Source organism: Setaria italica, chromosome IX, assembly GCF_000263155.2.
Source record: "Setaria italica strain Yugu1 chromosome IX, Setaria_italica_v2.0, whole genome shotgun sequence".
In the NCBI taxonomy this organism is placed as follows: Eukaryota; Viridiplantae; Streptophyta; class Magnoliopsida; order Poales; family Poaceae; genus Setaria; species Setaria italica.
Window position 1 is genome coordinate 41,527,154 of NC_028458.1, and position 15,418 is coordinate 41,542,571.

Here is a 15,418-nt window from a genome sequence, read left to right on the forward strand (position 1 = left end):
GTCTACAGCGTCGGGACTAAAATCTGGTGTGAGCAAAGAACCTATACCACCTCTCAAGAAGTCGCGACCACCGAGGAAGAAAACAAAGAAGTCTGAACCTATTAAGAAGATAGCAGGCGATATGACTCATGAGGAATTGGGGGAGGCATCGCAAGCATATGTGAGGGAGTGGTTTGAAAAAAAAAGATGCAGAAAGAAAAATGAAGGAGATGGAGCCTAAGCTAGTAGATTCAGCCAAATTAAAAAAAATTTATGGGCATGAAAAAAGAAGTCAAGAAGACGTTACTATCGAACTACGATCGTCCGTTAGTTAAGTCTTAGCAGAAGAAAAAACAAGGAGAGTCGTCGTCCAGTCATACTATCCCCCAGCTCGAGCAACAAGATCAGCAAGCAGATACAGATGCTCTAGCTATAGCAGATTTGCCTTTAGAACAGCAAATCCAGGTCAATAAGTTTATGGAAGACACAGGCCTCTCGCTTGGTGAAGTTCTAGGGCAAACTAAACCGCCACCTCAAGAAAAGACTTCTAAATGGCCGTTTGAGTTAGGTAAGCCTCTAGTTAGGTCTGAATTGGTATGGAAGCTCTCAACAAAGGATACATTGGAACGAATATACAAATTCTTGGAGCAACAAAATTACAAACAATACATACTACTGTCTTACAACTTTAAGTAAGTGTGGGTACCATCTATTTTCATTTTCCTTTTCCTTACCTAATTAATGTTAGTTAGTTCTAATATGGACATTTATGTACGCAATTTCCACTGGATTCTCCTTGTAATTATGATTGATAAAGCAACATTATTATGTTTGATTCGTTGAGGAAACCAAAGGACGAGGACCAAGATATTTAAGACATGCTTAACTTGTAATAATTATGTACCTTTATCTCTATGCAAAAGTTTATAAATTTTCACATAACACTGTATCATTCATTATTTTAATTCGCAGCGCATAGAAACGATTCCATAAGACTCACCGTGGTGAATTCAAAGAAAAACTTACATTCAGTACAACATTTCCAGTACGTATGAAATTTGCACATTCTGTGCATTCTATAACGCGAATATTTCATAACTTGTTTTTTTCCCACTAAAGTGCTTGAGACAGGAACAAGGGAATAATTTATGTGGATACTACATCTATGAGTACATGTACCATTTCGTGAGGGACAAGGTGATATCGGACAATAACTGTACGTAAAATAAACCTATTAATAATTAATTATTGGTGTAACATTCACATATTTCCAAATTACAGATATTGTAGATTAGAGAAGAACTCTTGGAGAAGGAGAGATTTTTAGCAATCCAAGAAGCTCTCATGGGATTTCTGGTGGACGAGGTGATAAATTCCAAAGGAGAATTTTATTACGATGGGCATTCAATAGCCGAACCGAGCAACACCACCACAGGAGGATCTTAAGAATGAAGAGGACGACCTTTCGTCCCGAATGATTAGTTCCGGTTAGTTTTTCGAGAGATATGAGACATACCAACCGGGACTAATGCTTGGTTTCCACTAGTGATGGGTGGTCTATACCTGAGTGTCACTACAAGACAAATAACGTTTAATTGATATTTATTTCTCGATGGTTTTATACTCCCTCTGTCATAAATTATAGATCATTTTAATTTTTTTAAATTCATAGATTTTGTTATGCACTTATTAGATATATGCTTTGTCTAGATGTATAGCGAAAGCTATGAATTTAGATATGCTAAAATGACCTACAATTTGGGACAAATGGAGTAGTTCGTATGTATATGATGATGTTGTGGTCAAGTACTACGATAAATGAGTCTCTTGACAAATGGCATTATTGGAGCTTTGCTGCTATATTGTCGGGAAAGATATAAATTATACCGGAGAAACTGTCAATCACTCAGGAAAAAACTACTTCTAAGACCATTAAAATGTTTATTGAGCATCAATAATCATCGCCACCAATAGTTATAGATAAATTAGTTAGCAACAGCAAGGGTTCGATTCTTACCCAACATAAGTTGTAGCCTTAGACTTTTCTTAACCAAGAAAACCCATGATTCTAATGTTTTAATGCATGTATTACCTGTATACTCATTTTTATTCCCAAACTATGCATATGCAATTGTGTTATAATATTGTATTAAGGGACAAAACAGCTTGAATTATTTCCATATTATAATAATTGCATCCCTCTATCCCCTTTTTCTTTTGCAGATCTTGTTACAAAGCATGCATGCTTTTAAGTGAACGTCCAAGAATTGTAAACAACTAAACATGATATGATGATAATCCAACTTGTGTATGTGCAAGGAAAAGGACAGAAGATGGAAGCATGTGAAATGCTACCAATATTTCCACCAAGCTCATAACATCATACCCGTCACCTAATCTTTTCAATCTTCACTTATATCGCGCTCTTTTTTCTGCATTATTAGGTTCGATAGTGCTTCTGGTTAGCGTCATCTAAATATTTTGAGTGCAGGTACTCCGCAACGACTCTTTATCCGCTGTACGCGATAGTACATAAAAGGAGCCAATCATTATAGTAACTAATTAAGACTAACGCACCTATCTTATGGTCAAGGCCAGCGTATAGACTTACCCATATACTCAAAAAGATTCTCGACTATACAGAACAAACTTAGAAGATCCAACACCACAAACAAAATAGATAACCGATCACTATCAGCTGTTTGCAGCTGAAGCATATGTGCCATTTGTCACATGAAACTTCGTACCCATATAGCCAATTTGCTCCGAGAACATTGTACACATGGGCCTTCTTCTTCTTCTTTTGCCTTCTCTATCAGGTTTATTTGTATCCTTAATTTTGTCGACCATAATCATACATACTCTTTTGAATTAACTGATGTTGACATGAACCTCATCTCGTTTAAAAAAAGGATATGAACCTCATCTTAATCTTCTTAATTTTACCTAATTGTGTATATGATCAATGTCATCCCTGCCCGAGCTTGTCGTATCTTTCACCTAAGCACGTATTTCATCTCATGCATGTATAGAAAAAGGGAATATACCTGCTGCGAGAAATGTTACAGTAAAGATGAACAAACTAGTGTGCAATCGTCGCAGTACTTCGATTTTACCTACTTTCTATGAGACTATGCTTGAAAATTACTAAAAGTAGTCCGTCCTTCCCATGCAAATCTTGTCAAGACTCAGCAAACAGCATCTCACCAGCCAAACACATGAGATCAAGGCGACAAGCTACGGGTTGCTCGCATGAGTCCAAACGAATGGCATGACGAGAACCATGCACGACTGACCAATCAACATTAGCCGGTAAAAGATCATAGGACAAGCAAATAAACAACGAAGCAGCACATCAGCTGCTGAAATCCATGGGGGTATATGAAGAGCCTACACATCCAATCCAGCAATCATTTCCTAAGTCAATATGCATGAAACCGCAACAAATGTCATAATATAAATTCATCCCAAATTTCTGAAAAGAGTTAGCCAAATGCATGGAGAATATGGAAAGCCTAGGCATCCAATCCAACAATCTTTTCTTGAGAGTCAAATATGCATGAAACTGCAACAAATGCCATGAATTCCTCCCAAATTTCTAAAACCAAAAAAAGCTAACCATCTGAAGATCTTTAGCTTCTCCCTACATACTTACGCCGACTTGAAACCCTAAGACACGTGCTAAGATCCAACAAGTAAGGGGGAAAAAATTGCACGCTACCTCCTGCTTGCATTGCCGTGTTGCCACTCACACGAGCGCAGCAATGCATGCACTACGCTAGCTTGAGCATGGCGCACGCGTCCCTTGTTTCGCCGAACACGATCCATCTCATGGTCATGGCCTCCACGCGCTTGTCCAGACGACGGGCTGCTCCTTCCACGCCAGGAACACCCCCGCCGCCGCGCCGTCGTCGGTGCCTGGTTCCCGCAAGCTCCACCCCTCCCGGTACCGCCGCAGCAACGACCGCATGTCGTCGGCAACGTCGTCGCTGAACGCCACCGGGGAGAAGCCGGCCGACCGCATCCGCCGCGCCCACGACGCCCCCGTCTCCCGCCTCTCGGCGGACTCCGACGCCGGGCAGGACACGAGGTCAACAATGGCGCGCCCGGCTGCCCTCTCCAGAACGAGCCTCTCGTTGCTGGTCTTGGGGAAGCTCTCCTCCAGGGAGTCCATGTACGCCGAGAAGAACCGGAGGCCCTCGGTGAAGACCTTGATGAACGCCGCCTCCGTGCTGGCGGCTTCCTCGGACGACGACGCGTCCGGATCGGGCTCCACGAGGTCGGCGTCCTCCTCGACGACGGTGACCACGCGCGGCTCGAGGCGGCGGAGCGAGGCGAGGAACGCGTCGCGCTGCCGCGCGCCGCCCGGCGCGACCCCGCGCAGCGCGTTCACGCAGTTGATCGCGAGCGCGGCGCCGCCCTCGCGGAGGCCGAGGCCGTCGAGGTCGAGCTCCGCGAGGTCCCCCGCGTGGTGCACGGCGCGGAAGCTGAAGGGCACGCCCATGAGGCGCGCGAATTTCTCGAGGCGCTGCGCGATCTCCCGCATCACGCGCTGCGCCGCAGCGGACGACGGCGCGGCGGCGGGCACCACGGTGGTGATGGACAGGTGCGGCGTGTCATCCGACGACCGCGTGGCCAGCGCCTCGAGCAGGGTCGGCCACTGCGTGCAGAAGGTGTTGCTCAGGTCCAGGATGTGCAGCCGCGGCGGCTGCGACGACGACGAAGACGAGGATGAAGACGCGGCGGCGGCCGCCGCCTCCAGGAACGCCTCGAGGATGGCGCCGTTAGCGGCGACGTGGCCGAACGACGCCCACGGGCTCAGCTCCTGGAACCTGAGCGCGGTGCGGCGCGTGGACTCGAACGACGTGTTCCGATCGGACGCGGCGGCGAGGGTGCGCAGCGTGCGCGGGCCGGAGGTGGTGAGGCGCGCGAACAGGCCCTGGAGGAAGTAGGACGCCAGCTTCTGGTCCACGTCCCCGTACGGCGAGGCCAGCTCGTTGAGCATCCACATGAGCTGCTGCACGCGCTGGCTGTCGCGCGCGGCCACGGCGCGCGCGCACTGCAGCAGTAGCTGCGCTGCCCACCTCCCGGCGCCGCCGCCGCCCGACGAGGAGGCGGCGGTTCCGCCCCCGCCCCCCGCGCCGGAGGACGTCGCGGGGCTGCTGAAGTCGAGGTCGATGTCCACCTGCGGGAACGAGAAGTCCGCCGCCTCGAACAGCCCGCCGCCATGGCCCCCGGCGCCGGACGACGTGGACGGGGGCTGCGTCGGCGGCGCGGGCGCCGGGGGCGACGACGAGGGCGCCGCCGGCGGGGCGCGCGACGACTGGTGGTGGTAGTGGCGGGACGAGGACGACGAGGAGAAGTCTTCATCCATGTAGAAGCCGTGGTCGTTGCCGCATTCTTCTTGGTACGGCGCCGGCGCTGCTGGCTGGTGGTCGTAGTAGTAGCCTCCGCCACCTCCGCCTCCGCCTCCTCCTCCGGCGGGGTCGCAGTAGTAGTAGCTGCCGCTGCTGTTGCTGCTGTTGTAGTGGGAGTGGGAGTGGGAGTAGTAGTGGTTGTTGTGGGTGTGGTGGGAGGGGGAGGAGCGGGAGCCGGTGGAGGTGGTGCTGCGGGACGTGGAGCGGGAGCTGTAGGGGGACTGGTGGTGGTGCTGCTGCTGGTCCGGCGAGGAGGACGCGGGTGCCTGTGCCTGCGGGTGGTGGTGGTGCTGGTGGAGGCTAACCAACCGAAACAGCGTGTCCATCTAAATCCTCCTCTCCTCAGACCTAAACCACCGGCACCAAGATCCCGCGCACGCTGTGGGTGTGGCCGGCCGGGGGAGTGCAAAATGGAGCGCTCCTACGCAGACACAATGCAATGCCGTGGTGGGGCGGGGTTATAACCTGCAAAAGGAGTGCTACCACTACTCTTTTACTATTGCTCATGCTGTCAGATAAGGGTGAATTTTGAGCCCCCAATCTGTAATAACCTATTCTACTCTCCGTAGTGTGCTTGCTTTTTCTGCGATCGATGAAGTGAGGAAGAAAGTGTGTTTTGTGTGTCTGAGAGAGTGCATGCTGGGGGCGTTCAATCCTTGGACCCTTTTTACCACCGGCTGAGGTGGAGTGCCTCTCCTCATCGATCAGCTTTTTCGCAAATCCTGGCTTTTGTAGTAGTAGCTTTGGTGAAAGGGCTAAAGCCACCGTGCTTGCATCCATGAGCATGACAGTAGGATGCGGATACCGACGAGTGGATGCATTTGAGAATTCTCCTGGCCCAGCCCGTGTCTTTAGTCGAGCGCCGTTATCGCACTTGCGCAGAATATACACGATTAAAGCTGTCACCCCGGGAAATTTACAGTGCTTATTATGAAACCTCTGATATGACCACACAGGTGAAAGTCGCAGGGTTTGGGTGCCCAACCAGAACGTTCCTTTCAGCAGACCGGGACAGAGAGAAAGGGAGCTGGGTCAAGATGGATGATGTTGTATCCGAAAACCTGCTTGTTTAGGTACAACCTGCCAACTCGCACTTTGTCACGTTATTTTACCTGTAAGCACGAATTAGAAAAGTTACTGTAGGTTAGCATGCATTGGTTCTGACTTCCGACTTTTGATCGTATAAGAGCATCTCCAACAGCATATGTAAAACTGGTGATCTGAAATCAGTTTTAGGTATAGGAGAAAGAAAAATTTAGATACTTCAAAGTTATCCTCTCCAACAGCATATCTCAACCGATGACCTATAATCCTTTCGAGGACTAATTTGGGAATAAAAACTTTTCCAAGAGCCGATCTCTAACTTGACTATCTTCTTCATCCCTTGTTCCCCTCATCCCACCACCGCCCCCCTCCTCGCGCCGCTGCTCAGCCCATGCCGCGTAGCTCCTCTTCTTCTCCCTCCCTCGCCTCACCGCCTTCTCCTCCCTCCCCTGCTGCCCATGTCTGGCTTCGCCCCATCTTGACCGCACTGCCTCTGACTTGTGGGCTTCACTCGTCAGTATCATGTAGCAAATAAAATAGGTCAAGCAGTATAGGTAAACTGCTAGAGAAGGCCTCCTTTGCATACCTAAATTTTTCTCTCTCTTATACCTATAAGGTTGCGTTTGGAAGTAGGTATTGAGACTCAGAATTTGGAATTGGAATTGCTAACTCCGAATGCTGCTGTTTGGATATCATGGAATTTGGAATTGGAAATAAAACTCAATACCGGTTGGTATTGGTCCCGCTCTCACCCCTTCACTCTTGATACCGAGCCGAGCCCCTCGGTATTTGCTGGAATCGTGTCGCCCCCGTACCTCCGCGTCTCTCTCCCACCGCTCCCTGCCTTCCTCACATCGCCGCCCCTCCCCGCCTCCATCGCCGGCGGAGTCGCCACCCCTCCCCGCCTCCATCGCCGGCGGGCCGCGCCGCCGCTCCCTGCCTCCCTCGCAGCCGGGCTTGCCCCCCCCCCACCCTCCCTACCTCCCTCGCCACCGGGCCGACCGCTGCTCCACGCGTTCCTCCGCTGAGCTTGGGCCCCTTCGTCTCCCACCTCTGCTCCTCTCCATGGGCGGCGGCAGGTGCCCTCCGTGGTGCTCCATTTGTCGCAGAGAAGTGGAGCCGGAGGGGATGAGATCTTGTCTGTTGATAGTCGATTCCAATTTGATGCTATGGATATCCAAACATGAATTGGTATTTGCCACTCAATTGAATTCTATCTAGCAATTTCATCTGCATCCAAACAATACCTTTGGTATTGTATCCATTTCCAAAACTAGTCTGATTTGGTATTCAACCCAAATCAATTCCAAGCCCTCCAATATCTACATCCAAACGAAGCCTAAGTGTTTTTAGGTGTTCAAATATACCAATGCTGCTGGAGATGCTCTTACAGCTATAGATTTGAATGCAAACAAAACAAATATAATATCTAACATAGTAATAGTAAAATATATAGGAATAAGTAAAATATATAGGAATAATGATTGAAACACAAGAATGTAAAATATGTAGGATTTTGGCAGTTATATATAACGTACATGGTAGAAATCCTCCCAAATGTCTATGGAGCAAGAAATCCCCGCAAATGGCAGCAATGGGATGACCTAGCTATTCCATTCATTATATCTATTATTATCCCTAAGATCCAAACATGCTTAAAGGAATCTTTATGAATGCTTCAAATCATTGAAAAGTTCCTCTGTTGATTTCTTTGTTCCAAAGTAGCCCATATTGTACGGGACACATGAAATGGACAGTCATTTTGCGAAAGGACGGCGGAAGCTTTTGCTATTATTAGAAGACGAGAATTGACTCAGTTTACAAGAAAAACCATATAGTCGCGACATAAAATGGATAGACATAACTGTCGACATACTAAGCTTGAGGTTTAGCCATTTAGGTATGGCAACATGGAGCTACATAGCTGGATTTGCATGGGGCTTAGTAGCACTGTGAGGAAGAAGAGCAAAATGCGTAGCTAGGTGGATGTTTCAACTCCTACGTTTTTCCCGTCTGAAATCAATCCGTGGGAAAGACTCCCTTCGTGCCCCTACCGTCAACTTTTCGTACAAATTTTCCTCATAGTAGTACCCGGCCGAGTAAAGGTACAACAAACCTTTTGGTACACGGCCGAGCACGGATTTGGCAGTTTGGGACAGGCCGGGCAAGCCTTATACTAGCCAACTAGGCGGGGGCCGGCATGCACGCAGGCGCAGGCGCGTCGAGCGGCTGAGCTGGGAGGCGAGCGAAATATTCCCCTGCCTTGGCTCAGTTGGCTCTGGCTCAGGTCACCTCCCTCCCGGACGAGAAGGCGAACGAGAGAAGAATCGCACGACACGCGCGCGCACGAGATTCCTGAGGAAAAGCAGCAGCCCGACGCCCCAATCCAATCCGACGATGGAGTCTGGAAAGCCGGATGCAGTCCAGTCCACCCAGCGGGGAGGCACCGCGCGACAAAAGCTGGAGCACGGCGCGCACGCGGGCGGGCGCCCCAGCCCGGTCAGCCCGGCCATCATCACCTCTCACCTCCTCCCCCCATCGGCATCGGCACCCATCCATCATACGGTCTCTCCAGCCGTGCCGTGCGCGCAAACCCCGGTCGTGGTCGTGGTCGTGGGCGTCAGGGCCATCCGCGCCCGCCGGACCCTTTCGACGCGCTGGCGCCGGCTCCGAGGTTGGCTGCGCCCCTTGTCCCGTGCGGTGCGGGCAGGCGGCTGCCGAGTTCTGGCCGGCCCGGTGCCGGCCGGCCGCGACCGCTGCGGACGGAAGAAAAGACAGAGCACTGAGGATGTTGCGCTCTGCCGCCGCGCGCGGCTTCTGCAGCTCCCCCTCGGCCTGCCTCTGCTGCTTTTGACCGGCGGGACGTCGATGCACGCTCGTTCGTGTCCCGCTGAATTGGATGCTGGGTGCAGCCGCGTGCACAAAACCTGTGCCTGCAACTCTGTAGTAATTCTGAAGTTAGAGTTCACGGCAGAGATCACAAGTCACAGCCATGAGCATGACCAGTCCAAGGACCAAGCTTTGCTTTCAACGCGGCCCCACGGGGGCCCGGCCCACGCATCACCGAGCGAGCGTGGTAGTAGTATATTTTTACACGGGTCTATTCCATTCCTTCCGTTGGCGAGCAAATAAAGCTCTCGGCTCGACGTTCCCAATCATGAAGAGAATCTCCAAAGTGGATTTATGCGGGCATCCAGGAATTGGCTACATTCTGTCCGGCCATCGCTCGCTAGCCTTGCTGCTGCTGCTGCTGCCGCCGTTCCTTTCCTTTCCTTTGAATCCAAGCAAGGGCCCCTGCTCTCCTCTCCTGCACAATCTATCTGCGCATCGCCATCATCATGTTTTGTCTCGTGCTACGCGCTGAGCCGTCACGCTTACCGGCCGTGTCGTCGTGATCAAAACACTCCTATACGCTAGGAAAGAAATAGTTGGTGCCTGCCCTTTTCTTCGCCCTTTTATTTCTATACGTGTCTCTGTCGTCTCTCCTTCCTTTTTCCGGTGTGGAGTGGATAATGTTTAGCCGCCGGGTCATCCAGCTTATTTGATGGGTATGCATGCATCGTCCATGTGAGGTCAAAGACCATCGAGGGCGATCGTTGAGATCACCGGATTCCATTTTCTGTTCTAACATGATACAGAACCGATGCCATTCCTGAGCCACTTTTGTAGCATATAAATAGCCAACGAGACTCAACACATATCTTCTATAATTCACAGCATTTTCATATTATCACAAAACCTTCACAAACCTTTGGAACAAGTCGTGTAAATGGACATCAGGCCTGAACGAAGCTGCATGCATATGGTTTGGCTCACAGGAAGTTTTGGCCTTTTGGAGTTGTTTGTTATGTTCCACATAATTATGAGATAACAAACTGCCACCCCTGTCCTCTCCGGGCTTAAAAACACTTGCATGTTTTATAATCCATTGGTACTAGGATTTAAACTTTGGTGTGAAGTACTAGGGATTTAGGCTTCAATTTGGTGATTTATAGCCTCAACTCGTCAGTCTTCACCAACAGCAAAGCATGCAGGAGGACTAGGCTACAAAACTGAGGAAAATGCTATAGCAGAGCAAGGCAAGGCCCATGTACCTCCAGAAAGCTTTTGGCGGCTACGGCGGGCCGGCGGCCCACGAACCAACTGGCCCCGTTCATTTGCATCTTTCCGCGTCTCGGTGCTGTTCATCCTAGACAAATACCCGGACGTGTTTGCACTGGTGTTGGACAAATCCGTTCACCTACCTCCCAAGGCATTGGAGCTCTTGCGCAATTTGCTCTTTTGTAAGAACTTTCTTTAGTAACGCCCTCGGATGCACGGATGCACCACCAGAGGAGCTTTCTTCTTGATCTATCATCACTCAGAGAGCTTGGCGTGCAGTTTCGTTGAAAGTTCAATGAAGGAAGGGTATTCAAAAGGATCAAAAGCAGTGCTGCTGACCGAGAAATCCAATACTAACACCCAACAAGGCAACAATCCACGGTTTAGGTAGCCGCCTCCTGCCTGTCGCTTCAACCGCGCTCGAGGTGCTCGACGGGATGCCGAAGAGAGCCTTCAGATACGCTGTGGTCAGTCAACCTCGCTTCTTGCTACGGTCGGAAGCAAGGTTCAGCAGTTGGGTTCCGTTCTGTTTCCTCAACAGTTTGATCTGTGCAGGTTGATGCGTTCACGGATGAGCCGTTCAAGGGCAACTCCGCGGCCGTCTGCCTCCTCGAGGATGACGGCGCTGGCGACGGAGGAGAGCCGCTCGACGAGCGGTGGATGCAGGCGGTGGCGGCGGAGTTCAACACCCCCATCACCGCCTTCTTGGTCCGTTCCGGTCCCTCCGATGCCGGCGCCGGCGCTGCGGTCGTGACTGCCCAGTTCCGTATCCGCTGGTTCACTCCGGTCCGTGAGGTGATTGTTAATTTCTATCACAAACCCTCCGCGTCCTTGTTTCAGAACCTGCTGATTTTTGGGTGAGCGAGGTCAAATGAATCATCATGACCTGCATGACTTAGTTTCGGCACCTGAACAAAAGAAGATTTTAGACCACTAACATAATAATAATGCAACCCATACAAGGAATTACAGCAGCTTCTAGTACTTCCATACAAGGGAAGCCTCTTTTTTGAATTTAATCTTTATCTGATGCAATTTTAGAGAAATTTACTTTACTTAGTTAATTGTGCAGAGTGAACTTTGCGGGCATGGAACATTAGCTGCTGCACACTACTTGATAGCATCTGGTCTTGTGGAGTGTGATGCTATAGAGTTCTTGGCAAAATCTGGACGTCTAACAGCTAAGAAAGTCCTTGGATCAAAGAATGCAACTCCTGCACAACATACCTGCTCAAAGTTCATGATAGAATTGGATTTTCCTGTTATCCCGGTGGTAAAATGCAATTCTGCAGAGATGTTACCAATTCCTGAGACTTTAAGTGGCGCTTCGGTTATTAATGAGCTGCAAGCTGTCTCTGCTTTTTCTGACTTCATTGTAATTCCTCTCATCCTCCTCTAATTCAATCTCCATTTTATTTCATAATCAAACTCTTGTTTCAGAAGCAAACTCTCATAGTTAAGATTGTTTCTTTATTTCTAACCTTCAGTTGCACTTTTTTAACCTTTTCGAAATACTACGATAGTACTGAGTATATTGAAACCTAAATTTCTCCTTTTCAGGTGGAAGTCAGTTCATGTGATGAAGTTGATAATGTTTGTCCTAACATTGCTGAGCTAGTCCAGTGTCCTGGAAGAGGCATCGCCATTACAGGCCCAGCTCGTGAAGGATCTAGCTATGATTTTGTCACCCGTTTCTTCGCCCCAAAATATGGAATAAATGAGGTGATAATGCAATATAAACATGTGTTCCAACATGCTGATATTGTTATTCAGAGATATTTCTCAAATCGCTATTCAGGGATGTAGTATCTTTTTAGTTTGTAACCAACTTTCACATCTCATCAAAATGGGTGTTTGAATTAAGAATCCTGCATCCACAGGTTCTAGTCAACTGGTCCCTTCAAAACTTTATCACATTGAGAGTTAAATGTTTCACGGTGATCTACAACCATATTTTGTATTTGTTCTCTTGGGGAGCGAACTCACTTCTTAGTTCCCACTTAAAACAAGTTATTGTGGCATTGAAGAACCCTATCTGCTTTGGATATTATGTAATTGTCAATGATAAAAGTTAAAGTTCTTATGATGTCCTGTTTTCTCCATTTTTCTTGGTCAGGATCCAGTATGTGCTAGCGTACATTGTTCGTTGGCTCCTTACTGGGGCAAGAAGCTGGGGAAACAAAACATGACAGCCTTCATGGTATCGAGGACAAGTTTTTAAAGAACTTGATCCATTAATATCGTTCTTCAGATTGGAACTTAATATGATATATACACACCTTTGTCTGTGTTGTCACTTTAACAGGCCTCCCCAAGGAGTGGAACACTGTATCTGCAATGGGATGAGGAAGCTCACAGAGTCCGAATCCAAGGAGAAGCTGTTACTGTCATGCTTGGCTCTCTTCTTGCCTAGAGTCAGTTGCTGCCTGACCATTGAAAATAAAAGCTGTAAGGCCTACGGGGACAAATACTCTGTTTAGTGGGGAAACATTTGGCTTCCCTGTCCAACTACGAACCCTGAATATTTCATGGTAAATGGCCCATTCATGCATGATGCATGGATGTAAGACCGAATGGAAGATAATAATCCTGAAGTTCTATTTTCTTTTGTTTTTGAAAACGTGGGTAGGAGTTTACCTTCATCCGTTGTCATGGAGAACATAATCTGAATTTATCAATAGCATAAGGTTACATGGTTCGTAGTAGTATATATAACTTGGATTAGCCATTTGAGTCACCTCAAAGCTTGGGTTTGACTAGTTTAAACACCCGCAAACTGTCTGAATTAATCTGCACCTATTTGTATAAAAAAATTCGATAGTCATGCCGCCATACATCCGTGGTCATACAATCTGTAGGATCAAGTTCCATCTTATTTTGGTATTACATTTGCACGAATTTTGCTCTTATTAGTGTTGGTCAAATAGTTAAATCTCCATTTTATCATTCATTTTTCTTTTCAAGATAAATTAACCTGATTTTTTTCAGTAGTGTTCCAGAGTTTGTTGAATTTTGGTTGAATCCTGCTTCCATTTCGAGTGCTATGTTTTTTTCTTGGTTCTGCGCTCCGCTCAATCACCCACTGCAATGGAGGTGTATATGATTTCATTCTTGACGTCATCCTAATATTGGCCCCAATTACCATTTTATTGTATAATTGATTCAGTTTTTTGTTAGTTGTGACTGGGATCAGAATACAATACTGAGATCAGCACATGCAGATTGATTCATGGCCTAATTATTTATGCATCAATTTTGTGTTTGAATATGACCTATATAGTTTGAGTTTTGATATGCAGGTTTACAAATCATGGGTTTACCTTGACTGAAAGTTTCAGTAAAATCAAAGGAGCATTAAGTGGACTTTGAAGGTTGCAATTAGGAGTCACAGGCAATAACCATGACAAAAGTAACAGAGGCATGCATAACCAGGTTTTAAGGACACTCGACTAAACTGAACAAATGCAGTCGTTTTTTCCTTTGTTATTTTGAGCAAAAAATACTGACTGAAATCATCCCATGTTGTAATTATTTTTCCAGCACCACTAAGTATTGTCATCATTATGTACCAAATTTCTACTGGCTAAAACAGTGATTGAAATCAAAATGACAATTAGCCGATTGTCATGTAGGCAGTTCCTTTAAATTTTGTGCGAACAGTACAAACTAAAAAGACAAATATTAGTAAATTTGGAGAAACAAAATCTTTGTCAACCCTACAAGCAAAGAAATAAAATAAAAGTAAACAAATCCCAGGGAAAATAGAGCATGGCTAACTGAATTATGTTTGAGCCAACAGTGATTGTCCATCACTCCATCTAAAGGAACTGAAAGTTACAGTAGACCGGTGGAGATGCACGTGCACCTGTACGTGTTTAAAAAATTCGATAAACAAAAAATTTATATTCATAAAATATATAATAATCAATAAAGCTATTACTATATCAAAGACATACAAGAAAACAATAAAGCTATCATTATATCAAAGACGTGCCGAACAAATTAAGTTTAAATTTGTATAAAAATGTGCATACAGAGATAGAAATAATTTATAGATTTGTTAACAAAACCACCATTGTGAACTAAACGGACTCGTACGAGCATTCAACATATACTTCATTGGCTTTTAGTGATGAAAGAAGTGAGCCATTGATCTTAATTATACTTGTACACATATTTCACCGCAGGATACTAACTTTTAGACTGATCATGGTGTAGTGTAGAAATTTTAAATCTCCTCAGCTCGAGTGGCAACGGAAAATTTAATGCAGTCAGGCAACATAGAGTGTGCGAATGCCAGTTATAACTTTATGCAAAACGAAAAAGACTTTTAAGTGTTGATGAACAAGAAACCTTTGAACCGAATATCAATGTTATTAAAACACCTTCAAATGTTGACAGCCATGGGTATCCTCTAGTTCCACTAAATGTGATCGCAGTGTGTTACAAAGCTGCCAAACATCATATAAGTGGATCATTTGAAAAAATGCATAAAAGAAGGAAAGCTATTATATTATTTTATGGAAAAATCATACTCATGCATATCTTTGGTCGAATGGAACTTTTGTGACCATGAAAATATGGTTGTCATGATCTTTAATGTAAAACCACATTGTCATGGCCACAAAAGTTTTTGTCGACCAGGATATGCATGAGTATAATTTTCCATAAATTCATCTAATATTTTTTTCCAAGTAACATGCTTACACGATGCTTGGCGGCTTCTGGACATACTTCAATCACATTTAGCGAGGCTGGAGGATACACATGGCTGTCGACATTTGAAGGTGATTTAATAATATATTATTGATATTCGGTTCAAAAGGTTGCTTTTGCGTCAACAATTAGAGGGGTTTTTTTAGAAGTTGGAGCAGGTA

General features: G+C 46.7%; 2 protein-coding genes across 3 annotated transcripts; one reads left to right on the top strand and one right to left on the bottom strand.

Moving 5' to 3' along the window:
- Positions 1–3,411: 3,411 nt before the first annotated feature.
- Positions 3,412–5,995, bottom strand: LOC101756888 (protein SHORT-ROOT 2). Its single transcript, XM_004983874.3, has one exon. It carries the CDS (start codon positions 5,720–5,722, stop codon positions 3,815–3,817), a length of 1,908 nt encoding a protein of 635 aa, XP_004983931.1. The 5' UTR covers positions 5,723–5,995; the 3' UTR covers positions 3,412–3,814.
- Positions 5,996–10,677: 4,682 nt separating this feature from the next.
- LOC101757287 (uncharacterized isomerase BH0283) lies at positions 10,678–14,109 on the top strand. 2 transcript variants are annotated; one of them, XM_022822848.1, is made up of 7 exons: positions 10,678–11,008; positions 11,097–11,336; positions 11,614–11,916; positions 12,102–12,263; positions 12,658–12,741; positions 12,847–12,989; positions 13,841–14,109. In XM_022822848.1, exons 1-6 carry the CDS (start codon positions 10,979–10,981, stop codon positions 12,952–12,954), a joined length of 927 nt encoding a protein of 308 aa, XP_022678583.1. In that variant the 5' UTR covers positions 10,678–10,978; the 3' UTR covers positions 12,955–12,989; positions 13,841–14,109. The 2 variants fall into 2 exon arrangements, with proteins under 2 accessions (XP_022678583.1, XP_004983932.1); XM_004983875.2 differs by lacking the exon at positions 13,841–14,109 and having other exon boundaries at positions 12,847–13,161.
- The last annotated feature ends 1,309 nt before the right edge of the window (positions 14,110–15,418 follow it).